The sequence below is a fragment of the Heptranchias perlo genome, unplaced genomic scaffold, assembly GCF_035084215.1.
Source record: "Heptranchias perlo isolate sHepPer1 unplaced genomic scaffold, sHepPer1.hap1 HAP1_SCAFFOLD_70, whole genome shotgun sequence".
Lineage (NCBI taxonomy): Eukaryota > Metazoa > Chordata > Chondrichthyes > Hexanchiformes > Hexanchidae > Heptranchias > Heptranchias perlo.
The window spans coordinates 2,517,800-2,545,719 of NW_027139729.1; the positions used below are offsets into that span (position 1 = coordinate 2,517,800).

The following is a 27,920-nucleotide window of genomic DNA, read 5'->3' on the forward strand; positions in this document are numbered from 1 at the left end:
TTAGTTCCAGTCTCACCCTGTTTATTGTTATTGGACAGTGAAGAGTGGAAACAGAGCCGGACAGTAAGGATGTGGGGAGTTATACAAAGAGCATCAATTGCAGGCACCAGGTGAGAAGTGTGAAGGACACATTTTAAACAGCGGCTCTTTGCTTTCAGTTGAACGGTTAGTCCCATGGGAGAGGGGATTAGAAACCTGACCGGTACAAAGGTCCCTGCTCCATCGGGTAGTCCCATTCATGGATCAGTGCAGCGGTTGTGTTGTGTCTGAATGTCATTAAATTGTTGTAAAGCAACCCAACACATCTGGTATGCAGAAACTCAGTGCTGCAGTACTGCAGTGGAGTCAGACACAGTATTGCTGGATTCAATTTGTGGATATTCAAAATAATTATTAATAGTTATTAAACTGATCACTTTTGTATTTTCTACCTCACCTGTTCCTGAGTAATAAGAGATAATTTCCTTTCTACAGGCAAACCCTTGAAGGATCCAGAATAAATGTGATGTTTCCTCCACCCGAGGCACAAGGAACAGTGCAGTCAGCTCCTTCTCACACACAGTAAGTACATTATCACTCACAGAGCACAGATGTGGAGATGCCGGTGATGGACTGGGGTTGACAATTGTGAACAATTTTACAACACCAAGTTATAGTCCAGCAATTTTATTTTAAACTCGAGGATTTCATTTCCACATCGTTCACCTGAGGAAGGGGGAAGCCTCCGAAAGCTTGTGAATTTAAAATAAAATTGCTGGACTATAACTTGGTGTTGTAAAATTGATTACAACAGAGCACAGAGACACAGACAGGTCATCAGTTCCACAGTCTCAGACAGCAGAAGTACTCAGTCCCACAATGATCCCAAATTCCAGAGACACATTTTCAATCCACAGTCAAACAGAGCAGGTGAGGCAGACACTGTTCCATTTCCCCCGAACTCAGTCCCACTGACAGGGAGATACAAAAATCCCAGTCCAAAATCACACTCTCAGATTGTCTATTTCACAAAGGGGCAACATTAGCCATGAATTAAATACCAGAGAGAAATCACACATGGTACCCGATTGAAAGGTACAGAATGAATCCCAATAATGTTCCTCGAGATTCCTATTGAATTCGAGCCCAGAACTCTCACACACATGTAAGTTTAATACATGCAGTATCCATTCAAATAGTGTACCATTCGAATACAAATTGCTAGTGCAAAACTCATGTACAGTATCAGATTGAGAAATGCTGTGACAGTGTAACCTGAGAAACAAATTAGATACCAGTTTATAATACACTCATAGTATGAGATTTAAAGATACTGTATCAATTCTGTTCGTCCACAATGAGATCCACATTACACACGAGTCCAAAAATCTTATAAAATAAAATTTAAAGTTACAGTATCAATTCCTTTAGTGCAGACTGATCTACACATTACATACCAATTCACCAAATCATTTTGAATGATTCATTATCATTCACAATAGTAATCACAGAAATACACATTTAATACTAGTCCAAAAAGCACACAAATTATCTGATTAAAACCTCCAGCATCAAATCCTAAAGTGCATCCATTTTTACCAATTAAATAATGAGAAAAACTACTTCAACATGAAGATATTAAAGCGACAGTATTGAATACCATAATATAATCTGAGAGAATAATTGCATAGAGATACAGAATGAATCTCACACTCAGATACCGTACAGAGACACAGAGACACAGAATGAATCCCACACTCACCATACTGTACCAGAGACTGACAGATGGCAGAAGGAATCCCAAACACACATACAGTACTAGAGGTTGCCAGACATAAATTCAATCCCACACTCAAGTATGGGACAAGAAATGACAGATACAGAATGAATCCCACACTGGCTATACAGTACCAAGGACTGACAGATACCAAGTTCATCCCACACACTCATAAAGCATCAGAGACTGACCGGTAAAGTATGAATCGCATACTCACACACAGTACCTGAGACTGACAGATACAGAATGAATCCCACACTCACACACAGTACCAGAGACTGACAGATACAGAATGAATCCCACACTCACACACAGTACCAGAGACTGACAGATACAGAATGAATCCCACACTCACACACAGTACCAGAGATTGACAGATACAGAATGAATTCCACATTCACACACAGCATCAGAGACTGACATGTACAGAATGAATCCCACACTCACACACAGTACCAGAGACTGACAGATACAGAATTAATCCCACACTCACACACAGCACCAGAGACTGACGGATACAGAATGAATCCCACACTCACATACATTATGAGAAACTGCTTATATGGAAATAGTTCAACACCCACACACAGTACTAGTGAATGTATATACAGAATGAATCCCACAGTCAAATAGAGCACCAGAGAGTGACAGATACAACATGAATCCCAAACTCACATGCAGTACCAGAGACTGAGAGATGCAAAGTGAATCTCACAGTCACCTACATTAGAGCAGGCTGAGTTAAACATTACCTACCAGTCCAAAAATCTCAGTGTCAGATTGAAAGATACAGTATCAATTCCATTAGTGCAGACTGAGCTGCACATTAGCAACCACTACAACAAAACTGATACAGATTCAGACTGAAATATACAGTATTCTATTCAGGCAGACTGAGCTCCACATTATATACAAGTTCAAAAATGTCACTATCAGTTTGGAAGATGCACAAATTCACAATTGTTTTCCCATCGATACAGATTTAATAGTAGTCCAAAAATAGATGCCCACATTATCTGATTATATCCGACAGCATTACATTTTAAAATATATCATTATCTACTAATTAAAGACTGGGAAATAATATTCATACATTAAGGTATTCAAGATACAGTTTTGAACACCATACTGTAAACGGAGATACAAATTAGATACAGATAAAGAATGAATCTCACACTCTGATAGAGTGTCATGGACTGATATATAGAATGAATCACAAACTCATACAATGTACCAGAGACTGACAGATTCAAAATGAATCCCACACTCACACACTGTAGCACAGACTGACAGATACAGAATTTATATCACTCACATACAGCATCAGAAATTGATAGATACAGAATGAATGTCTCACCCACACACAATACTAGAAACTGACAGATACAGAATGAATCCCACACCCACACACAATACCAGTGACTGACAGATACAGAATGAATCCCACACCCACACACAATACCAGTGACTGACAGATACAGAATGAATCCCACACCCACACACAATACCAGAGACTGACAGATACAGAATGATTCCCACACTCACATTGAGTACCAGGAACAGAATGAATCCCACACTCAAATACAGTAGCAGAAACTGACAGATACACAATGAATGTCACAGTCACACGACTGCAGACTGAGTTACACTTTACAGACCAGTCCAAAGATCTCCTGGTGCCAGATTGAAAGATACAGTATAAATTCCATTAGTGCAGACTGATCTACACATTAGAAACCACTACACAAAAACTGATACAGATTCAGACTTAAATATACAGTATTCTATTCATGCAGACTGAGCTCCACTTTATACACAAGTTCAAAAATGTCACCATATCAGTTTGGAAGATGCACAAATTCACAATTGTTTTCCCATCGATATAGATGTAATAGATGCCCACATTATCTGATTATATCCTACAGCATTACATCTTAAAATATATCATTATCTACTAATTAAAGACTGGGAAATATATTCATATATTAAGGTATTAAAGATACAGTTTTGAATGCCATACTGTAAACAGAGATACAAATTAGATACAGATAAAGAATGAATCTCACACTCTGATAGAATGCCAGAGACTGACATATAGAACGAATCCCAAACTCATACAATGTACCAGCGATTGACAGGTTCAAAATGAATCCCACACTCACATACTGTTGCACAGACGGACAGATACAGAATTTATATCACTCACATACAGCATCAGAAATTGATAGATACAGAATGAATATCTCACCCACCCACAATACCAGAGACTGACAGATACAGAATGAATCCCACACTCACATGGAGTACCAGGAACAGAATGAATTTCACTCACATTCAGTAGCAGAAACTGACAGATACACAATGAATGTCACAATCACATCACTGCAGACTGAGTTACACTTTACAGACCAGTCCAAAGATCTCATAGTGTCAGATTGAAACATACAGTATAAATTCCATTAGTGCAGACTGAGCTACATATTAGATATATTGGTAAATACTCAGAGTGTTATACTGAAATAAACAGTATCAATACCATTGGTACAGACTGAGCGACACATTATATACCAGTCCAAAAACCTCACAAATGATCAGAGTGGAAGATACAGTTTCAATTCTATTAGCACCGCCTGAGCTGTACATTACATACAAGACTGAAAATCCCATACAACATTAGACTGAAAGATACAGTATCGATTTCATTAGTGCAGACTGAGCCACACATTATATAGCAGTCCAACAATCTCATATCCTATCAGACTCAAAGGTACAATTTCAATTCCATTAGCACAGACTGAGCTACATGTTACTCACCAGTCCTAAAACCTCAGAGTATCAGATTGAAAGATTCAGTATCACTTCCATTATTGCAGACTGAGCTAAACATCACATTCCAGTCCAAAAATATCATACAGTATCAGACTGATAGATACTGTATCAATTCCTTTAGTGCAGGATGAGCTACATATTACATACCAGTCCAAAAATCTCATACAGTGTTAGACTCAGTTGAAGAATTAATCCCATTATTGCAGACTGAACTACACATTACATACCAGTCCAGTAATTTCACCATGAACAGATTGAAAGGTACATTATCATTCACAATAGAGTTCAGAGATTAAGATGTAATACTACTCGAAAACTCACACACATTGTTTGATTAAAGAAAATCAAAAAGTAATCCATATTTACAAATTAATTATTTGACGGAGAACTGTATATAATTTAAAGTATTAAAGATACAGTTTCAAATAAGATACTGCAAACTGAAATAAGAATATGGAATGAATTCAGACTTGCACATTGTCTCAGAGACTGAATTACAGAATGAATCCCACAATGGGATAAAGTGGCAGAGAATGACAGATACAGAATGGATCCCAAACTCACATACAGCACCAGAGACTGACAGATACAGAATGAATCCCACATTCACATACAGCACCAGAGACTGACAGATACAGAATGAATCCATCACTTATATATAGTACCCCTGAGACTGACAGATGCTGAATATACACCAAGCTCACAGTCAGTACCAGAGACTGACAGATACAGAATGAATCCCACATTCACATTTCACACCAGAGACTGGCAGATACAGAATGAATCCATCACTTATATATAGTACCCCTGAGACTGACAGATGCTGAATATACCCCATGCTCACAGTCAGTACCAGAGACTGACAGAAATAGAATGAATCCTACACTCACATACAGTACCAGGAACAGAATGAATCTCACTCACGCACAATACCAGGGGCTGACAGATAAAGAATGAATCTCACACTCACAAACAGTACCAGAGATTGACAGATACAGAATGAATCTCACAATCACATACAGTACCAGAGACTGACAGATACAGAATGAATCTCACAATCACATTACTGCAGACTGAGTTACGCATTACATACCAGTCCAAAAATCTCATCGGGTCAGATTGAAAGATACAGTGTCAATTCCATTGGTGCAGACTGAGCTACATATTCGATATATTGGTAAATACTCGTGTTATACTGAAATAAACATTATCAATACCATTGGTACAGACTGAGCTACACATTACATTCGAGTCCACAAATCACATTAATGATCAGACTGGAAGGTATAGTTTAAATTCTATTCACACCGCCTGAGCTAAAATTATATAACAGCCCAACAACCTCATACAATATTAGACTGAAAGATACAGTATCGATTCAATTAGTGCAGACTGAGCCACACATTAAATAGCAGTCCAACAATGTCATACCATATCAGACTCAAAGATACAATATCAATTCCATTACCACAGACTGAGGTACATGTTACTCACCAGTCCAAAAATCTCTCACAGTGTTAGACTCCGATACAGAATTAATCCCATTATTGCAGACTGAACTACACATTACATACCAATCCAGTAATTTCACCATGAACAGATTGAAAGGTATATTATCATTCATAATTGAGTTTAGAGATTAAGATGTAATACCACTCCAAAACTCACACACATTGTTTGATTAAAGAAAATCGAAAGTGTATCCATATTAACAAATGAATTACTTGACAAAGAACTGTATATAATTTTGAGTGTTAAAGATACAGTTTCAAATACGATACTCTGAACTGAAATAAGAATATGGAATGAATTAAGACTTGCACATTGTCTCAGAGACTGAATTACAGAATGAATCCCAAACTGAGATAAAGCAGCCGAGAATGGCAGATACAAAATGAATCCCACACACAGAGACAGTACCAGAGACTGACAGGTACATATTTAATTCCACACTCACATACAGCACCAGAGACTGACAGTGATGGAATTAATCTCACACTCACAGAAAGCATCAGAGACTGGCAGATACAGAATAAACCCCACTCTCATATACAGTACCAGAGACTGAAATATACAGAATAAACCCCACTCTCATATACAGTACCAGAGACTGAAATATACAGAATAAACCCCACTCTCATATACAGTACCAGAGATTGAAATATACAGAATAAATCCCACTCTCATATACAGTACCAGAGACTGAAATATACAGAATAAACCCCACTCTCATATACAGTACCAGAGACTGACCTCTACTGTACGTAAGCGAGAAATGAAAAAATAGTGGAACAAATTCACATTATCTGACGTGGTTACAGAAACAGGACAATGTGCAATGTGAGGAAAGTTTCTGTCTGTAACTTTTACTCGCGTATTTTTGCACTTTTTGACGGTGAAACATGAAGACAATTGATTCATAATAAAGTTTTTGTTTCATTCATTCGATAGTTGTGAATTTGCCCCATTATATTTCACTGTACATTGTGCAGTGTTTCTCTCTGATTTCTGAGGACACGATTTACATTGCTCCTCTACCCCATTTAGACTCTTATTTTCCATGCAGTATGTGGCCTCCTTATTCCCCTTAGCGAAATTCCCCATCTCACACCTTTCTATATTGAAATTCAATGGCCATTTACACGGCCGTTCTGCAAGTTTATTTTGTCCCAGTCTTCCTCAGTATTGACTATATTTCCTAAATCAATTACAAGAATTTAACACAGCATTCCAACTGATGTTTGGTCTGACAAAATGTACTTGCAGCTCGTCTCCAATCCCAGTTTTTCTAAATCCCACCCGTGCAATATAATGTGAAGAATGAGTTCATCTTCTGTCCCTCTCTCATCTGTAAACTTCAATGACCCGGGGTTTGGGGACATCTACTGGCCGGAAGCAGAACTGCAACAGTTCGGAACAAATTGCTGAAACCGGACAATGTGCAGTGTGAGCGTGTTTGTGATTTGTGGCAGGTATCAAATCTGATTTTTGAAACCTACCGATTAACCTTTAGTGTTTGTTATTGAGCAGTAAACAGAGCCGGACAGTAAGGATGTGGGGAGTTATACAAAGAGCATCTATTGCAGGCATCAGGTGAGAAGTTTGAAGGACACATTTTAAACAGCGGCTGTTTTGTTTTGGTTGAACGGTTAGTCCCATGGGAGAGGGGATTAGAAATCTGATGTGTGCAAAGGTCCCCGCCCCATCGGGTTATCCTATTCTTGTATCAGTGCAGGGGGTGGGTTTTGTCTGGATGTCACTAAATTGTTGTAAAACAGCCCCACACACCTGGTGTGCAGAAGCTGAGTGCTGCAGTACTGCAGTGGAGTCAGACACTGACACTGTTTGTATCGGTGGTTTTCATTTGTGGATATTACAATGATTATTAACAGAGAGATTCAATTGATCACTTTTGTATTTTCTACCTCACCTGTTCTTGAATTACAAGAGATACTTTTTCTTCCTACAGGCAAATCCTTGAAGGATCCAGAATCAGTGTGATGTTTACTCCTCCCGAGGCACAAGGAGCAGTCAGTGCAGCCAGCTCCTTCTCACACACAGTATGTATATTATCACTCACAGAGCACAGAGACACAGACAGGTCATCAGTCCCACAGTCTCACACCGCAGAAATAGTCAATCCCACACTGATCCCAATCCAACAGTAAAGCAACCAGGAGAGACAGACGGAATTCCCATTTCACAATGACTCAGTACCGCTGACCGGCAGATAAATAATTCCCAGTCCAAAATCACACCCAGTATCAGATTGAAAGGCACTGTGTCAATCTCACATTAGTTCAGCGTTAGCTACAAATTAAATACCAGATAGAACTGACACATGGTACCGATTCATAGGTACAGAATGAATCCCAATAGTGTACCCCGAGATTCAAATTAAATACCAGCCCACAACTCACACACATTATGAGTTTAAAGATGCAGTATTCATGCCAATAGTGTATCCTGAGATACAAATTAGATACCAGTTCAGATGTTACACATATTTGACTCACATATATGTCCAAATACCTCATAGTGTCAGAATGAAATGTATAGTTTCAATTCCATTGGTGCAGACTGAGCTACACATTATATACCAGTCCAAAATTCTCATGCAGTATCATACTAGAAGATACAGTAACAATCCCATTAGACTGAGGTACACATCACATACCAGTCCAAAAATCACATTGTGTCAAACTGAAAGGCACAGTATCAATTCCTTTACTGCAGACAGAGATTCACATTAGATACCTGTCCAAAAATCACGTATAGTATCATACTGAAAAATATAGTATCGATTTGATTAGTACAGACTGACCTACACGTTACATACCAGCACAAAAATCTCACACAGTTTCAGACTGGAAGATACAATATCAATCCCATTAGTGCAGATTGAGCAATACATTAGATACCAGTTCAAAGGTCACATTCAGTGTCAAATTGAAAGATACAGTATCAAACCCATTAGTGCAGACTGAACTATACCTTACAAACCAGTCTAAATATATTACACAGTATCAGACTGAAAGGTACAGTATGAATTCCATTTGTGCAGACTGAGCTACACATTATATACCGTCCAAAAATCTCATACATTATCATACTGAAACAGAGTATGAATCCTATTCGTGTAGACTAAGCTACACATTACAAACCAATCCAAAAATCTCTTGCAGTGTCTGACTGAAAGTTAGAGTGTCAATTCCATTAGTACAGTCTGAACCACACATTACATACCAGTCCAAAAATCTCATACAGTGTCAGACTGAAACATACAATAAAAATTCCATTAGCCCAGACTGAGCAACACAACAAATACCAGTCCAATAATTTCACAATAAATGAATGAAATATACATTATCTTCACAGAGGTTAAGATGTAATCCGACAACAAAACGTTGTTTGTTTAAAATAAAATCCAAAAGTGTATTCATATTTACAAATTAATGCTGGATGAAAGATTTGCATATATTAATGAATTAAGGATACAGTTTCAAGCACCATACTATAACCTGAAATAAGAATACAGAAGGAATACAGACTTGCAATTTCCCCAGAGGCTGAGTAACAGAATGAATCCCACACTCACGTACAGTACCAGAGACTGACAGATACAGAATGAATCCCACACTCACAGACCATATTGGAGACTGACGGATACAGATTGAATATCACACTCACATATAGTAGCAGGTGACTGACAGATGCAGAATGAATCCCACACTCGCAGACTGTACTGGAGACTGACGGATACAGAATGAATATCACACTCACATACAGTAACAGAGACTGACAGACAGAGAATTAATCCCACACTGACATACAGTCTGACATCTACTGGCCATAACTGAGAACTGTAACAGAGTGGAACAAATTCACATTTTCTGTCGTTGTTACAGATTCAGGACAATGTGCAATGTGAGGAAATAGTTTCTCTCTGTAACTTCTGGTCTCGTATTTTTTCATATTTTGTCAGTAAAAAATTAGACAATGATTTATAATAAAGTTCTTGTTTTCCTCATTCTAAAGTTGCCCCATTATATTTCACTCTATATTGCGCAATATTTCTGTCTGATTTCTCAGGACACGATTTATATTAATTCAAATAAACCGAACTGAAACACAAATAAAAACTGAGCGCAAATCTGGAAGTTTCATTGGCGACCGTCAAAAGTGAAAGGGATAAAATATAGAAAAAATTAAACCCGAAAATGCTGGAAAGACTCAGCAGGTCCGGCAGTATCTGTGGAGAAGGGAAGCTCGGGTTAACGGTTCAGGTCAATGACCCTTCTATAGATCAGAAAGGTTAATCCGACATAATTTAAATAAGGAACGGGAATCAGCAGAGGGAAAGACTTCAGAAAATCAATTAATTTCCCTGAATCCGAGCAGTTGTGTTCCGTATCCACTGTACAGATCAGGAGAAATAATAATACGAAGGATCAGAGTTAAATTCAACGTTATGGGGGAAATAAATGTATTTTGAAAGTATTTTTATAAAAATTAGACCCGTTTGTGTTTTGGAAGCACTATCCCTCTGAACATCATCAAATTCCAGTCTTGGTGTTTCTGAATTCAGCGTGCTGGGATTCAAACCTGTTGGAATTAACTGCTTGGAAGGCAGCTATACTCACCATTATAGCGCCTTATTTCACTCGGAGGGAGAAATTGAGTGTTTCTGCAGAGTTTCACACTGAATTGCTCTCTTTGGGTTTCTGGCACTTTAATCATAGACAATAAATATTTCCCAAACATCAGCCCCTGAACAGACACAACAAGCTGATGGAATTTCTCATTTATAGATATTAAATAAGAGGATGACAAAAGCGAATAGGAAGAGGTTAGGAAGAAGTCACAAAAACAATTAGGAAAGGAAACAGGAACCACGAAATCAAATTATCAAGGAATATAAAAAGAAATAGTAAATTATTCTACAGACACAAAAATAATAAAAGGAAAATCAGAATATCTTGAAGGCCGCTAAGGGATTCACAAGATAAACTCACAGGTAACGTCAGCAAAACGCCAGAAATATTGAATTATTACTTTGCCTCAGTATTTACCCGGGAAATTAACAGGGTGAACATGATATTAGAGGAAGAGGTCAATAAAGATATCAAGACATTTAAGTTAGAAAGGGTGGTTAAACTCCTGGTCCAGATGGATTGCATCCGTGCATATTAAATGAAGCAAGGGAAGAGATAGCAGAGGCACTGTTACATATATAGAAAAAATCATCACAAAAAGGAATAGTGCCAGAGGACTGGATGACAGTTAATGTCATTCTTATATTTTAAAACAGGAGATAGAACAAGTCCAGGGAACTATAGACCAGTTAACTAAAGGTCGGTGGTTGGAATGATCATGGAATTCTTTACTCATTGATGCAGCAGAAAAAATCAAGAAACCGAAAATATAATAAAGAGTTTGACAGAAGGTTTGACAGTTTAAATTACAGTTCAACATAACTTATTTGCTTTTCAATTCTATTCCACGAGAAATAAACCCCAGTGCTGTGTTTGCTTTCTGTGGCCTCATCAACCTGTGTTGCTACTTTTAATGATTTGTCAATCTGTATCCCTCAATCCCTTTGCTCTTCCACCACATTTAGACTCTTATTTTCCAAGCAGTATGTGGCCTCCTTATTCCCCCAGCAAAATGCACCACCTCACACCTTTCTATATGGAAATTAAATGGCCATTTACACGGCCTTTGAGCAAGCTTATTAAAGTCTTATATTTTGTCGCAGTCTTCCTCAGTAAAGACAATACCCCCCAAACTAATTACAAGAATTTAACACAGCATTACAACTAACGTTTGGTCTAACAAAATGTACTTGCAGCTCGTCTCCATTCCCAGTTTTTCTAAATCCCACCCGTGCAATATAATGTGAAGAATGAGTTTATCTTCTGTCCCTCTCTCATCTGCAAACTTCAATGACCCGGGGTTTGGGGACATCTACTGGCCGGAAGCAGAACTGCAACAGTTCGGAACAAATTGCTGAAACCGGACAATGTGCAGTGTGAGCGTGTTTGTGATTGGTGGCAGGTATTAAATCTGATTGGATATCTGAAGAAACCAATCAGAGAGTGAAAGGAAAAGGTGACGTTGCATCACTCCCAATGACCCAATCACAATCATTGCCTTCCCCCATCCCCCATTACAACCACAGGGAAGTCTATTGTCAATTTATCCGACCACACCCTTCAACCAGACGAAATCGAAGTTCTCAGCCGAGGGCTCAATTTCTGCCCCACTACCAAAATGGACCCCACTAGTCTCGCGGCGGACACAGAGGAATTCATCAGGAGAATGAGGCTCCGGGAATTCTACCACAAACCCCAAGATTTCAGCAGCGAACCCAATGAGACAATCGACGATCCGGAACAGCAGACAGAGGGATCCGCGGTACAGCAACCGAAGAGGAAAGAGTCAAACTGGACTCCTCCGGAGGGTCGCTGCCCTCAGCTGGACATGTATGCTCAAGCTGTCAGGAAATGCGTCAATGCCAGATTCATCAGCCGCACTCAGAAGACAGTCCAGAATGTCACCCGAGCACAACGCAACGCCATCAACGCTCTCAAGACCAACCGCAACATCGTCATCAAACCAGCGGACAAAGGAGGAGCCATAGTCATACAGAACAGAACAGACTATTGCAAAGAAGCATACCGACAACTGGACAACCAGGAACACTACAGACGGTTACCCGCAGATCCGACCAAAGAACACACCCACCAGCTCAACAAACTGATCAAGACCTTCGATCCAGACCTTCAAAGCATCCTACGCATTCTCATCCCACGTAATCCCCGCGTGGGAGACTTCTACTGCCTCCCAAAGATACACAAAGCCAACACACCCGGACGTCCCATCGTATCAGGCAACGGAACCCTGTGTGAGAACCTCTCTGGATACATCGAGGGCATCCTGAAACCCATCGTACAGGGAACCCCCAGCTTCTGTCGCGACACTACAGACTTCCTACAAAAACTCAGTACCCACGGACCAGTTGAACCAGGAACACTTCTCACCACGATGGACGTCTCGGCACTATACACCAGTATCCCCCACGATGACGGCATCGCTGCGACAGCATCAATACTCAACACCAACAACAGCCAATCTCCGGAAGCCATCCTACAACTCATCCGCTTCATCCTGGATCACAATGTCTTCACCTTCGATAACCAGTTCTTTACCCAAACACACGGAACAGCCATGGGGACCAAATTCGCACCCCAATACGCCAACATTTTCATGCACAAGTTCGAGCAGGACTTCTTCACTGTACAAGACCTCCAACCAACACTATACACCAGATACATCGACGACATTTTCTTTCTATGGACCCACGGCAAGGAATCACTAAAGAGACTACACGATAACATCAACAAGTTCCATCCCACCATCAAGCTCACCATGGACTACTCCTCAGAATCAGTTTCTTTCTTGGACACACGAATCTCCATCAAAGACGGGCACCTCAGCACCTCACTCTACCGCAAGCCCACGGACAACCTCACGATGCTCCACTTTTCCAGCTTCCACCCTAACCACGTCAAAGAGGCCATCCCCTATGGACAGGCCCTGCGAATACACAGGGTCTGCTCAGACGAGGAGGAACGCGATGGACACCTACAGACGCTGAAAGACGCCCTAGTAAGAACGGGATATGACGCTCGACTCATCGATCGACAGTTCCGACGGGCCACAGCAAAAAATCGCATAGACCTCCTCAGGAGACTAACACGGGACGCAACCAACAGAGTACCCTTTGTCGTCCAGTACTTCCCCGGAGCGGAGAAACTACGCCATGTTCTCCGCAGCCTTCAACATGTCATCAATGAGGACAAACACCTCGCTATGGCCATCCCCACACCTCCACTACTCGCCTTTAAACAGCCACCCAACCTCAAACAGACCATCGTTCGCAGCAAATTACCTAGCTTTCAAGAGAACATCGTCCACGACGCCACACAACCCTGCCACGGTAACCTCTGCAAGACATGCCAGATCATCGACACAGATACCACCATCACACGAGATGACACCACCCACCAGGTGCATGGTTCATACTCCTGTGACTCGGCCAACGTTGTCTACCTCATACGTTGCAGGAAAGGATGCCCCAGAGCATGGTACATTGGCGAGACCATGCAGACGCTGCGACAACGGATGAACGGACACCGCGCAACAATCGCCAAACAGGAGGGTTCCCTCCCAGTCGGGGAACACTTCAGCAGTCATGGACATTCATCCACCGACCTTCGGGTAAGCGTACTCCAAGGCGGCCTTCGAGACACACGACAACGCAAAATCGTCGAGCAGAAATTGATAGCCAAGTTCCGCACCCATGAGGACGGCCTCAACCGGGATCTTGGGTTCATGTCACGCTACACGTTACCCCACCATCGAACAAATGTTATCTGTTTTTAATATAATGGGTCATTTGCTGGCTCTCTCTGCCTTCCGGATGTTTCTGCCTCTCTCTGTGTTTTTTTTCTCTGTTTTTTTTCCCTGTTTGTTTTTTTGTTGAATGTGTATTCGGGGGTTCTGCAGGTGACACCTCTCTGTCTGAACACGGTGATTGCCTTGGCAACGGGCAGTTGCAGGGGCAGTCTGTAAACACCATGTATTGTTCTATATGTATAAATGCGTAGGCTTCAAGGAGCTCTTGAAACTTTTGCCTGAGGAAGGTGAAAATCTCCGAAAGCTTGTGAATTTAAAATAAAATTGCTGGACTATAACTTGGTGTTGTAAAATTGTTTACAATTCCTCAGGAAAGACAACAACCCTTAAATTAATTACAAGCATTTGATACAGCATTACAACTCATGTTTTGTCGAACAAACTGTTTTCCATTCCCAGTTTTTCTAAATCCCACCCGTGCAATATAATGTGAAGAATGAGTTTATCTTCTGTCCCTCTCTCATCTGCAAACTTCAATGACCCGGGTTTGGGGACATCTACTGGCCGAAAGCAGAACTGCAACAGTTCGGAACAAATTGCTGAAACCGGACAATGTGCAGTGTGAGCGTGTTTGTGATTGGTGGCAGGTAGTAAATCTGATTGGACATCTGAAGAAACCAATCAGAGAGTTGCAGACAATAATTATTGTGTGGAGATGCCGGTGATGGACTGGGGTTGACAATTGTAAACAATTTTACAACACCAAGTTATAGTCCAGCAATTTTATTTTAAATTCACAAGCTGTCGGAGATTTCCTCCTTCCTCAGGCAAACATTTGCCTGAGGAAGGAGGAAATCTCCGACAGCTTGTGAATTTAAAATAAAATTGCTGGACTATAACTTGGTGTTGTAAAATTGTTTACAATAATTATTGTAACCTCACTCCCGATGACCCAATCACAATCATTGCCTTCCCCCATCCCTCATTACCATAGGGCTGTGGGGCTGCCTATTTAATCCGAGCTCGGAGCGGATTTGGGTCATTTCTGGGTCTGAAATTGAGTTTGAAAATGCCTGAGGACAAGAAAGCAGCTCCCAAGAAGGGCGCCAAGAAAACCTTGAGTAAAGCACCAGCCAAGGGCGGCAAGAAGCGGAGAAAGTCGAGGAAGGAGAGTTACTCCATCTACGTCTACAAAGTGATGAAGCAGGTTCACCCCGACACCGGCATCTCCTCCAAGGCCATGAGCATCATGAACTCCTTTGTGAACGATATTTTCGAGCGCATCGCGGGTGAGGCTTCCCGCCTGGCCCATTATAATAAACGGCACACCATCAGCTCCCGGGAGATCCAGACCGCCGTGCGACTGCTGCTGCCCGGGAAACTGGCCAAGCACGCCGTGTCGGAAGGGACAAAGGCGGTGACCAAGTACACCAGCTCCAAGTAAAACTCCACAATGTACTGAAAAAAAACAAACACAGAGGCTCTTTTAAGAGCCACCCACAGTCTCTTTGAAGACGCTGTACCGACACCTCTGTATGGAATCTTTTTACTGTAGATAGTTTGATACTAACTGTCTCTCTATATCTCATGTGCTTCTGTAATTTCTCTTGAAATCTGGAAGATTCTCATAATCACTGCCCGGTATAATCTGTGTGTCGCTTTTTTATTTAGTCCCAATAACCAAAAACGTGTCCCTGATCCTCTCATTCCCGTTCATTTTCCACCCCTTCCCCCGCATCTGCCCCTTCAGAGCCGTTTTAAGGGGGTGGATTAGACTTCAGTCATTTCTTTCTCCTTTTCCCGTTTGTTTGTTCATTATTCGGGAATATCACTTTCAGAGCCGCAATCCTTTGTAAAACAGCAACCCTGAAAGGGACTTCACACCGAGTACAGAATAGTCTAAAGGATCTGTCACTTTTCGACTTCTTACACCAGGAGTCTCGGCTCCGGTTTCGATCGCGCTGCAGCTCCTGTGAACAGGGATCAATCCACAATCTGTGGTTTGTTACTTTTACAAAGATTGAGCTGGAATCTGTCCCGTTCCAAAATGGGACTTTATTTCCGCCGGATTGAAAGCAAACGGTGAATGAAGCCGGATTTTAACCGGATTGTAAAAGATTCTGGAAGTTGTGACGTGAAATGTGGAATAACAGAGTAAAAGGAGAGATTTGTAAATCTTTGTCTTAAGGCGACATTATTTACTAAATCCGCTTCTTGTGTTACAAATATATTGGCGGGCTTTTCACATTTCAAAAAAACGGTTCACTTCGGGATTTTCCGCCTTTTCTCATTGCCGGCTATTGATTGGTGAATAAAACAGCTCTCTAATTGGTCTGTTCGTTCAACCAATTAGATTGAGAAGAGATGAACCAATCACAATTTCCCCCACTGTCCTCCTCCAGAAGGTATGAGAAGGGCGAGTGCGGGAGGATTTCTTCATTCTTTGTGAAAGTGTTTGTGAGATTGTGGAAATGTCTGGAAGAGGAAAAACCGGCGGTAAAGCTCGGGCCAAGGCCAAGTCTCGCTCATCCCGGGCCGGACTGCAGTTCCCTGTGGGCCGTGTTCACAGGCTCCTGCGAAAGGGGAACTACGCTGAACGTGTGGGTGCCGGAGCCCCGGTCTATCTGGCTGCTGTGCTCGAGTATCTGACGGCTGAAATCCTCGAGCTGGCCGGCAACGCGGCCCGGGACAACAAGAAGACCCGCATCATCCCCAGACACCTGCAGCTGGCCATCCGCAACGACGAGGAGCTCAACAAGCTGCTGGGACGGGTGACCATCGCTCAGGGCGGGGTGCTGCCTAATATCCAGGCCGTGCTGCTGCCGAAGAAAACCAGCACTGTGAGCTCCAAGAGCAAATAAAGCGGCCAAGATTTAATATTATAACCCAAAGGCTCTTTTCAGAGCCACCCACTGTATCTGTGAAAGGGCTGGTTACTCTCTGAAGAGACTGACCTATTGATCACAGTTATCCCCGATCTACGTTAATATATTACATCGCTACAGCGGCTAAAGGAATGGGAGCCAATGTAATTCACCGAGCACATGGGTGATAGGTGAACGGGACTTGGTGGGAGTTAGAATAGGGCAACGCAGTTTTGGAGGAGTTCAATTTTACAGAGGGCGGAAGATAGGAGGCTGATAAGAAGAGCATTGAAATCGCCAAGTCTGGAGTTAACAAGGGAATGGTTGAGGTTTTCAGCACCAGATCAGCTGAAGCAGGGGAGGAGACGAATCATGTTTCGGAGGTAGAATTCGGCGGTCTTGGTGATGGTGCTGATCAGACCATAAGAGATAGGAGCAGGAATAGGCCATTCGGCCCCTCGAGCCTGCTCCCCCATTTAATGAGATCATGGCTGATCTGATTTTTACCTCAACTCCACTTTCCCGCCCTTTCCCTATATGCCGATGTGTAGTTGGTTGCTCGTCTCAGGGTCAAATTGGGCGCCAAGGTAGCGAAAGGTAAGATTCCGGCTCACACAGTGGCCAGGGACAAGTCTCTGTCCATCCCGATCCCTGATTCTATCCAGTCCCCACAAAGAACCTGGGTCTGTCCATCCCGATCCCTGAATCGATCCAGTCCCCACACAGGACCTGGGTCTGTTCATCTCGGTCAGTGAATCTATCCAGTCCCCACACAGGACCTGGGTCTGTCCATCCCGGTCCCTGAATCTACCCAGTTTGACACTGACTCCAGCTCTAATTCAATTCATAATACCCACACATGACCAATCTCCATCCATCCATGTCCTTGAATCTGTCCAGTCCCACGGAGGATCTGACACCATCCCGTCCCAGAATCTATCCAGTACCCAATGACTTCAGCTCTAATGAAACTCATTGTACCCACACAGGAAATGTCTCTGTCCATCCCGGTCCCTGAATCTATCCAGTCCCCAAACAGGACTTGGGTCTGTCCATCCCGGTCCCTGAATCTATCCAGTCCCCAAACAGGACCTGGGTCTGTCCATCCCGATCCCTGAACCAATCCAGTCTCCCCACAGGACCTGGGTCTGTCCATCCCGGTCCCTGAATCTATCCAGTCCCCACACAGGACCTGGGCCTGTCCATCCTGGTCCCTGAATCTATCCAGTCCCCACCCTGGACCAGTCTCCATCCATCCCAGTGCCTGAATCTATCCAGTCCCACACTGACCCAAGCACGGAAAGGTATCGGGTGCCTTCCACACCGATTTATGTTTATTGAACTATTGGGCGCCGACTGTCAGCTACAAATATGAAAACTAAAACTCTCCCTCTTCCACCGGTTCCGGAGCGGCACTGATTGATTCTGTTATGATAGTGATTGTATTGGAACTGTAGTGTGCCTCATTTATTGAATTTAAATTGTATTTTCCGCCTTTTTTTCCGAGCAATCCTTGAATATTAAGCCGGAGTCTGTAAGGATTGTGTCTGAATTTGTATTTCGCATTTGATGCTGGTGAAAATTTTATAAAGGACGGTAACTGATTCCTGGAGGCGGAGCTCGAAGTTGCACGTCCGCTTGTCCGTCATTCTGAGCCAGTCTCCTCCCCTCCCGCACTTCATGCTCTGTCTGTCATTCAAACACTCCTCCCCGGCCTCTCCGATAATGTGCCTTTCTCAACCAGGTCGGGGCGGGCTTTATAAATCGAGAAGAAAGGCGAGAGTTTTTCATTCAGCGGCGATCTGAGTGAAGAATCATCATGTCTGGCAGAGGTAAAGGAGGAAAAGGACTGGGCAAAGGTGGAGCCAAGAGGCACCGGAAAGTGCTTCGTGATAACATCCAGGGGATCACCAAACCAGCCATCCGCCGCCTGGCTCGCCGTGGCGGTGTCAAGCGGATCTCGGGTCTGATCTACGAGGAAACCCGCGGGGTGCTGAAGGTTTTCCTGGAGAATGTGATCAGGGACGCGGTCACCTACACTGAACACGCCAAGCGCAAGACGGTCACTGCCATGGATGTGGTGTACGCTCTGAAACGGCAGGGCCGCACTCTCTATGGATTCGGCGGCTGAACAATTCGACCCTTTCGAACTGAACACAAAACAAAGGCTCTTCTAAGAGCCACCCACCGCCTCACAGAGAGAGCACTGACCTGGGAACTGGTGCGGGATATATGGGGCTCGGGAATAGTTTTATAATTAGGGAGTTTTCTGGAACACACAGTAAGGTGACGGGATCGGCGGCGTGCTGCACCGGTTACTGAGAGGAAAATTTCCCTGAATGAGTGCACTGAATTGTCCAGGGAACGTTACAAGTGAGTTTACCCGGACCTGCATTTCCCCCCTCAGTGAAATGCTCCTTCACTCCATTCGCTCTGTTTTGGTTCTATTTATCAGTCAGATGTTGTGATGTGGGACCGGGGGTTTCCATGGGAGAACAGGTTAAGCTGAGCCGCTGTGATAAGGGGCCAGTTTGTGATATGGATTTTCCCTCTGACGGTTGTTTCTGATACTGAGACTGAGAGGGTTTGTGAAATTGAACCGTTTGAGCTCAGTCATTGGGGACCTGGAATTACCACAGGCCCAACTCTCAAAGCCCGCTAGAAACTGAGGCTATTTCTCATTGGTTGCTTTGCTTGAAAACTAATTTCCTTAACCAATCGGAGAGACGTCAATACGAAAACAGAGCAAATTATTGGCCAGAATTGACCGATTTTTTAAAATTTGAAAAAGGCCGCCAATTTCAGTGTATGAAATCAGTGAATTACTCGGACATGTCGTTTTCAGACAAAGACTTAAAATCTCTTTGTAATAATGTTATTCCGTATTACACGTCCCAGATTCCTAGCGCTGTTTAAAAAACACATTGTCCATAACTTGCGGAATAAAACCCCATTCATAGATTGCTGACATGGACAAATTTCACTTCTACCTGTAAAAGTAACAAATTACAGGTTATCGATTGATTCCGTTGCAGGGACTGAACAGGAGCCGTGTGTCCTGAAAACGGAATCATTGACGAAGCCTGAAAAGGAGCCTGTTCTTTTCTCCAAGGCGTTCATTCTGGATTGTTACACTGCGGGGAACGGGCTGCTAATATGCGGGATATTAACATCAGTAATTAATTATTTCAGAGACTGGCTCCGCAGTGAGAAAGAGGAAGGAACTGAATTCTGATTCTTCGCCCTGAAAGTGGTGGTTAACGGGAAAACCGGGGGCGGTGTAAATCTGAATGAGAGCGAGAGCAAAGCAAAAGGGGAATTGAACGGACCCCGGACCCGTGTTCACTTTATTGGGTAGTAAATTCTACAGAGACAAACATTAAAATGGGGCAGTTTCACTGACTTTATTTCAATTTCCCCAATAGATTCAAAGGATGAAGACCGAGTAAAGCAGCAATTCTGAATCTGTCAGTCTCTGGTCCTGTGTGTGAGTGTGGGATTCATTCTGTATCTGTCAGTTTCTGGTACTGTGTGTGAGTGTGGGATTCATTCTGTATCTGTCAGTCTCTGGAACTGTATCTGAGTGAGTGACTCATTCTGTATCTGTCAGGTTCTGTTACATATGTGAGTGTGGGATGGATTCTGTATCACTGTCTCTGGAACTGTGTGTGAGTGTGGGAATGATTCTGTATCACTGTCTCTGGAACTGTGTGTGAGTGTGGGAATGATTCTGTATCACTGTCTCTGGAACTGTGTGTGAGTGTGGGAATGATTCTGTATCACTGTCTCTGGAACTGTGTGTGAGTGTGGGAATGATTCTGTATCACTGTCTCTGGAACTGTGTGTGAGTGTGGGAATGATTCTGTATCACTGTCTCTGGAACTGTGTGTGAGTGTGGGAATGATTCTGTAACCGTCACTCGCTGATACTATATGTAAGTGAGGCTTTGTATCTGTCAGTCACTGGTCCTGTTTGTGACTGTGGGATTGATTCTGTATATCTTAGTCTCTGGTAATTTATGTGAGTGTGAGAATAATTCTGCATCTCTCAGTCACTGGTTCTGTTGGAAGTGTGGGATTCATTCTGTATCTCTCAGTCTCTGGTACTGCGTGTGAGTGTGGGATTCATTCTTTATCTGTCAGTCTCTGGTACTGTGTGTGAGTGTGGGATTCATTCAGTATCTGTCACTGTCTGGTACAGTCTGTGAGTGTGGGATTCATTCTGTATTTGTCAGTCTCTGGTCCTGTATATGAGTGAGGGTTTCATTCAGTATCTGTCAGTCTCTGGTACTGTATGTGAGTGTGGGATTCATTCTGTATCTGTCACTCTCTAGTACAATATGAGAATCTGGGATTGATTGGGGATCTGTCAGTCTCTGGAACAGTGGACAAGTCAGGATTAATTCCTTGTCTGTATTTCAATTGGAACTCAGTTTGCAGTTTGGTGTTTGAAACTCTATCTTTTATATATATACCTATAAATAGTTTTCCCCTTAGAAGTTAATTTTGTAAATATTGTGCACATTAGAATTTCTTGCTCCAGGTTTTAATGAGAAAAGCTGTGTGCCCTTTTTACCGATATTAAACACAGCGAACACTAATGGAATTGATACTGGATCTCAGTCTCACACTATGAGATTTTTGGATTGCTGTGTAATGTGAAGCTCAGTCTGTGCTAATGGAATTGATACTGTATCTTTCAGTCTAATACTGTGAGAGATTTTTGGATTGCTGTGTAATGTGTAGCTCAGTCTGCACTAATGCATTTGATGCTGTGTCTTTCAGGGTGTCACTGTACGAGACTTTAGCACTTCTATGTAATGTGTTGCTCTGGGTCTAATCGAATTGAAATTGTAACTTTCAGTTTCATAAAATGGGTGAGTTCTGAACTGGTATCTGATTTTGTTTCTCAGTTTATAATATCTTTCAGCATCTCTCACTCTGATACTGTGTGTGAGTTTTGGACTTGTCTGTAATTTGTATCTCACGTTACAGAATTGGGATGGATACTGCATCTTTTGCTCGTTATTTGAGATGAATCTTGGTTTACATTATTGGGGCTAATGTTCTATCTTTCAATCGGGCACCGTGTGTCAGTTCTATCAGTTATTCAATTTCTAGCTTTGGCTGCACTATTGTGAAATTGACACAGTGCCTTTCAATCTGATGGTGGGTGTGATATTGGACTGGGATTTATGGATCTAACTGGCAGTTCTACTGAGTTGGGGTGAAATGTAAACAATATGTGCCTCTCCTCCTCTGACTGTTGAATTGAAAGTGTGTCTGTGGTACTTGGGATCAGTGTGGGACTGACTACTTCTACTGTCTGAGACTGAGGAACTGATGACCTGTCTGTGTCTCTGTGCTCTGTGAGTGATAATGTACCGACTGTTCCTTGTGCCTCGAGTGGAGGAAACATGACATTTATTCTGGGTCCTTCAAGGTTTTGCCTGTAAAAAGAAAAAGTATGTCTTGTAACTCAAGAACAGGTGAGGTAGAAAATACAAAAGTGATCAATTTAATATCTCTGTTAATAATCATTATGAAACCAAGCCGTACAAACAGTGTCAGTATCTGACTCCACTGCACGACTGCAGCACTCAGCTTCTGCATACCAGGTGTGTTGGGCTGTTTTACAACAATTTAGTGACATCCAGACACAACCCAACCCCTCCACTGGTCCATGAATGGGACTACCCGATGGGGCAGGGATCTTTGTACAGGTCAAATTTCTAATCCCCTCTCCCAGGGGACGAACCGTTCCACCGAAACTAAACAGCCGCTATTTAAAATGTGTCCTTCACACTTCTCACCTGATGCCTGCAATAGATGCTCTTTAGATAACTCCCCACATCCTTACTGTCCGACTCTGTTTCCACTCTTCACTGTGCAACAAACAGGTTGAGTCTGGAACTAAACCAGGAACATTCACTACTGGTTTGGGGAGAGAAAGCAGCAATGATTTTAAATAGCAGGTTCTTCCCATTCTCTCTCCCTTCCCCTGGACACACCCTGTACACACACAGCCCGAGAATGACCTCTCCCTTCCCCCGCTCACTCCATGTTCCGGGACCAGTTCCTGATCCACTCCGCCTCTTACAAACAGCCCCCGGACTCCCCCTGACCTTCCCCCGGACTCAATGCCGATCTCTGAGCCCATCTGCGGACACGCTCCCGAAGCGATGAGCTGCTGTAACGAGGCTGCTCTTTGCTCCCTTCCCCCGGGGGCCGTGATCTCTCCATTCCCGGCTGTTTTAAACCATCTTCTTCAACAACCAGCGCTGGGGGCGGGGCTGAGTCACGCATGCGCAGATATCTGGTTTAATTCCCAATACAAAAATCGATGGAAACTTTCCCCAATTGGAATTTTTCAGAGTCTGAGCAAAGGAAGTGGGTCTGGGGGAAAGGTCAGAGGGAATGGGGTCCACAGGCAGTGCAGGAACAGGCACCAGAATGGGAAACAGATGGGATTCCACCAGTGCCTAATGCTGGAATCCAGACTGACTTCACAATCTCTAACTATTAAACGAGATGTTTCCATCCCTGCTGTTTCTCTCGGTATCTTTTGTTGGTAAAGGGCCTTTCAGAGATAAAGTGGGCGGCTGTGAAATGAGCCAATTGGTTCTGTTCATTCTTGGTCCCTTCGCTGATAAAGAAACTTGTGACTCCGTAAGTGGAGGCCGGATTCCTCGAACCAATCCTGGAGAAACATGGGAGGAAAGTGGGAGTCGGTGTATTTGCTGGGACCGTGTAGGATTAATATCTGACGGCAACAGTCCCAGTTTATTTCAATCGGAATGAAACTCACGGTCACTGAGAGAAATAGAGAAGGGCCCTGAGCTTCAAAATTGCAGAGGGTACAACACGCAAGAGAGGGTTAAATGCGTGACACTGTCCCTGAGAGTGGGATTAATAATGTGTCTGTCTCTGAAATAATATCAGTGAGAGATGAGACTGCATCTTCTGTCACTCCAGCTTGGAATGGCAATTGGAATGGAGAATTTTCCAATTTGTTGCTGGGTGAAAACGGGACATTGCAGGTCAGTTTCTCTCTCTCTTTTGTACAACATATGAAGGTGGAATAGTCCTGCTGAGCGTGATACAGAGACACTGATGGGAAGCGTATGGCTGATACTCTGCCTGTCTGTATCTCTCTGGCGCTGTACACGAAGGTGGGATACTGTTTGCTGAGTGTGAAACGGACACACTGAGAGGAAGTGTGAGAATGATACTTTGTCTGTGTCCCTGTCTCTGTCTGTCTCTTCATCTGTCCGTCTGTATTTCTCTATCTCTAGCGCTGTACATGAAAGCGGGATAGTGTTATTGAGCGTAATATGAACACCCTGTTGGAAGGTAAAGACTGATTCTGTGTCTGTGAACAGACCTCCGGTGCTGTTGGTGAGACGGTCACTGTCCCTCCTATTCTGTATGAGCCGGTCTGACGGCGCATTTATCAGTCTCTCGTCCAGTAAGGAAAGGTGGAGAGAAACAGCCTGTAACTGCCTGACACTGGACTGCCTATGAATGTTGAATTTATTCAGTAACTGGCCGTCTCTGGGTGTTGAGAATGGGACGGATAGGACACCAGTTACTGTTGTCTGTCAGTCAGTTTAGGAGAAGGAAGAGAAAGACAGAGAGACTGGAGGCGCCCCGAGCGGATAATTTGTATTATCGTCTCAACCAAACATATTGCTGAGTGTGAATAATATAATCATGTAAAACCAGATCTGGATAATCACATCCACAGCTGTGATTGTCTCCTGTCCCTGAATCTGGGGACCAGACACTGTGAGGAGCGCCGGGCTCGGAGTGTTTAACAGTTACTGAGCTGGGAAACTACAACGAACCCCCGAGAATCTGCAGCACAGGCTGAGCGGGGAGGAAAGCCTGTCCCGGGAATTGTCAATCTGGCGAACAGTTTGTCCTGTGAATGTGAAGATGTGAACATTGTGTCAGAGAGAGTGTGTTGAAGGGGCGGGCGGGTTAGATTAATGTCACTGTGTTTGTGTGGCCGGTCTCATCGCCGGATTTCCAAGTCTATTTTGAGTAAAATAAAAAAAATCCCTGTCAAAGGAACGCCCTCCTCCCCTGCCGAGCTCCCAAGTGGAAATTTAAGGTAAAGTTTGAATTCAATTCAAGATTTCAGCCGAAAAACGGAGATCATGTCAGCGATCGGGTGAGAGAGCGCGATCAGTGCAGCAATGAAACGGGTTTAAATCGAAACTGGTGCTTTTAATTCGGGTGAAAGTTTTTCGACAGCAAACATACCGGTGTTAGAGATGGGAAGGGGCTAGTCTGGGACTCTGGAGTGCCCGATTTTAATTGGAATCGGGGAGTTTAAGAGGAGAGAGAAACACAGAGAGGCTGGAGGGGCCGGGAGCTGACAGCAGGATGTCTCCGCCCCGTCCGCTCTGTGCCTTTAAGTTGCTCTGTGCCGCCGCCTCTCGTTTCATTTCTGACCCAGCTCTGACTGTCAGAGAGATTTTCGACAGAGTCCCGGACATGACAGACACTGCAGCCGCCGAAACGGCACCTCCTGCCGCCGCCGCCGCTCCACCCAAGGCTCCGAAGAAGAAGAAGGCGGTTCCCCGACCCAAGTCCACCGGTCCCCCGTTGGGAGAACAGATCCTCAAGATTGTGGGGGATTGCAAGGATCGCAAGGGGATATCCCTGGCCGCGATAAAGAAGGTTCTGGCGACCAAAGGCCTGGATGTGGAGAAGCACCGGTCTCAGATCAAATTAAGTATCAAGAGAAATGTGGAAAAAGGCTCCCTGGTGCAGATCAAGGGCACGGGCGCCTCGGGCTCCTTCAGAGTCGCTAAGAAGGAAACCCAGGCAAAAGTGGTAAAGAAGGTGAAGAAACAAGTGACCAAGAAATCTCCCGGAAAGAAACCAGCGGCCAAAAAAACAGCCGTCAAGAAATTAACGGCCAAGAAACCAGCGGTCAAGAAATCGACCACGAAAAAGGCGGCGAAATCACCAATTAAGAAGAAAGCGGCGGCGAAGAAGCCCAAGACCCCCAAGACAGTGAAGGCGAAGGCGAAGAAGGTGGAAAAGCCGAGGGCCAAGCCCAAGCCGAAGTCAGCAAAGCCCAAGAAAGCAGCGGGCAAAAAGAAGTAAAAAATCAAGTGCAACTTGTGACCATCTGAACCCAACGGCTCTTCTCAGAGCCACCCACGTCTCTCAGAAAAGAGCTGATCCCGGAATCAGATGATTCCTGTCCCGGGGCCGGGCTCAGATTTCAGATAGAAATCATTTCAAATAAACCCAGGGTCCCGGTGACTCGCTGATATTCGCTATCCCCGCCCCACCCCCACTGTCTGAAATAAAATAGAGAGAATGGGATGTCCGGGCCGGGCCTCACTGGAACTGGCGTGTGTTCGGCTCCAGTCCCAGTTCATTTTTTCTCACAGATTCAGGGCGAGAGTCCGTGACAGGGTAAAACTGGCGGAGATCCGCCGCTATCACAATTCAAACCCCAACACATGAGATTCTTCAAATCAGCTGGAATAAAGTGTTTGTAAACTGCTGAACCCGTCTGGGAGGGGATGTGTGGGGAGATCGAATCGGGTCTGGGACTGAAATGGAAGGAGGCGGGTTGACTTGTTATAGAAGGGACTGTATTTAGGCAGGAATATTACTGACTGTTAATTGTAACGGGGCATATTTAAAAGCTCCGGGTTTCTGGGAATCCTTGAATATGAAGCCAGAGTCTGGAAGGGTTTGTGCAGAGCGCCGTGTTTCGGTTCTATTATCGAGAAACGGTTTGAAATTGGCGGGTGGAGAAAGCTGGAGGTGGAGCTGGAAGATCAGAGGCCGCTCTCCGCTCTGTCCGTCACTCTGACTCTCCTCCCCTCTCTGTTTATCCTCTCACTCTGCCTCCTCCTCTCCCTGTTTAATATCTGACACTGTCACTTCCCCTCGCACACTCACCCTTTGAATGTTTCAGTCAGGTCGGGGCAGGCTGCATAAAATAGGAACCAGCACAAATTCGTTATTCATTCAGTGCCGATTTCAGTGAAGAATCATCATGTCAGGCAGAGGTAAAGGAGGCAAAGGACTGGGCAAAGGCGGAGCCAAGCGGCACCGTAAAGTGCTTCGTGATAACATCCAGGGGATCACCAAACCAGCCATCCGCCGCCTGGCTCGCCGTGGCGGTGTCAAGCGGATCTCGGGTCTGATCTACGAGGAAACCCGCGGGGTGCTGAAGGTTTTCCTGGAGAATGTGATCAGGGACGCGGTCACTTACACTGAACACGCCAAGCGCAAGACGGTCACTGCCATGGATGTGGTGTACGCTCTGAAACGGCAGGGCCGCACTCTCTATGGATTCGGCGGCTGAACAACTCGACCCTTTCAAACCGGACACAAAACAAAGGCTCTTCTAAGAGCCACCCACCGCCTCAGAGAGAGAGCACTGACCTGGGAACGGGGAGAGGAAAGATCTCGGGATGGGGAATCAGTTTCCGATATTTAATTAGTATGGGGAGATTCCCCAACACTCGGTACAGGGGGATCAGAAACAACGGCCGGGGTTCTCGGCCATCCCGA

General features: G+C 43.9%; 1 protein-coding gene across 1 annotated transcript; it reads left to right on the plus strand.

Annotated features, from left to right (window-relative positions):
- The first annotated feature begins 16,977 nt into the window (after positions 1 to 16,977).
- On the plus strand, positions 16,978 to 20,605 carry LOC137318365 (histone H2A-like). The gene is made up of 3 exons (XM_067981251.1): positions 16,978 to 17,352; positions 17,922 to 17,967; positions 20,406 to 20,605. Exons 1-3 carry the CDS (start codon positions 16,978 to 16,980, stop codon positions 20,603 to 20,605), a joined length of 621 nt encoding a protein of 206 aa, XP_067837352.1.
- Positions 20,606 to 27,920: the final 7,315 nt, after the last annotated feature.

Coding starts and splice junctions, on each gene's coding strand:
- LOC137318365 (XM_067981251.1), top strand. CDS start 16,978: ATGTCTGGAAGAGGAAAAACCGGCGGTAAAGCTCGGGCCAAGGCCAAG. Junction 17,353..17,921: donor AGAAAACCAGCACTGTGAGC/TCCAAGAGCAAA, acceptor GCCGATGTGTAG/TTGGTTGCTCGTCTCAGGGT. Junction 17,968..20,405: donor GGGCGCCAAGGTAGCGAAAG/GTAAGATTCCGG, acceptor ATTCCGTTGCAG/GGACTGAACAGGAGCCGTGT.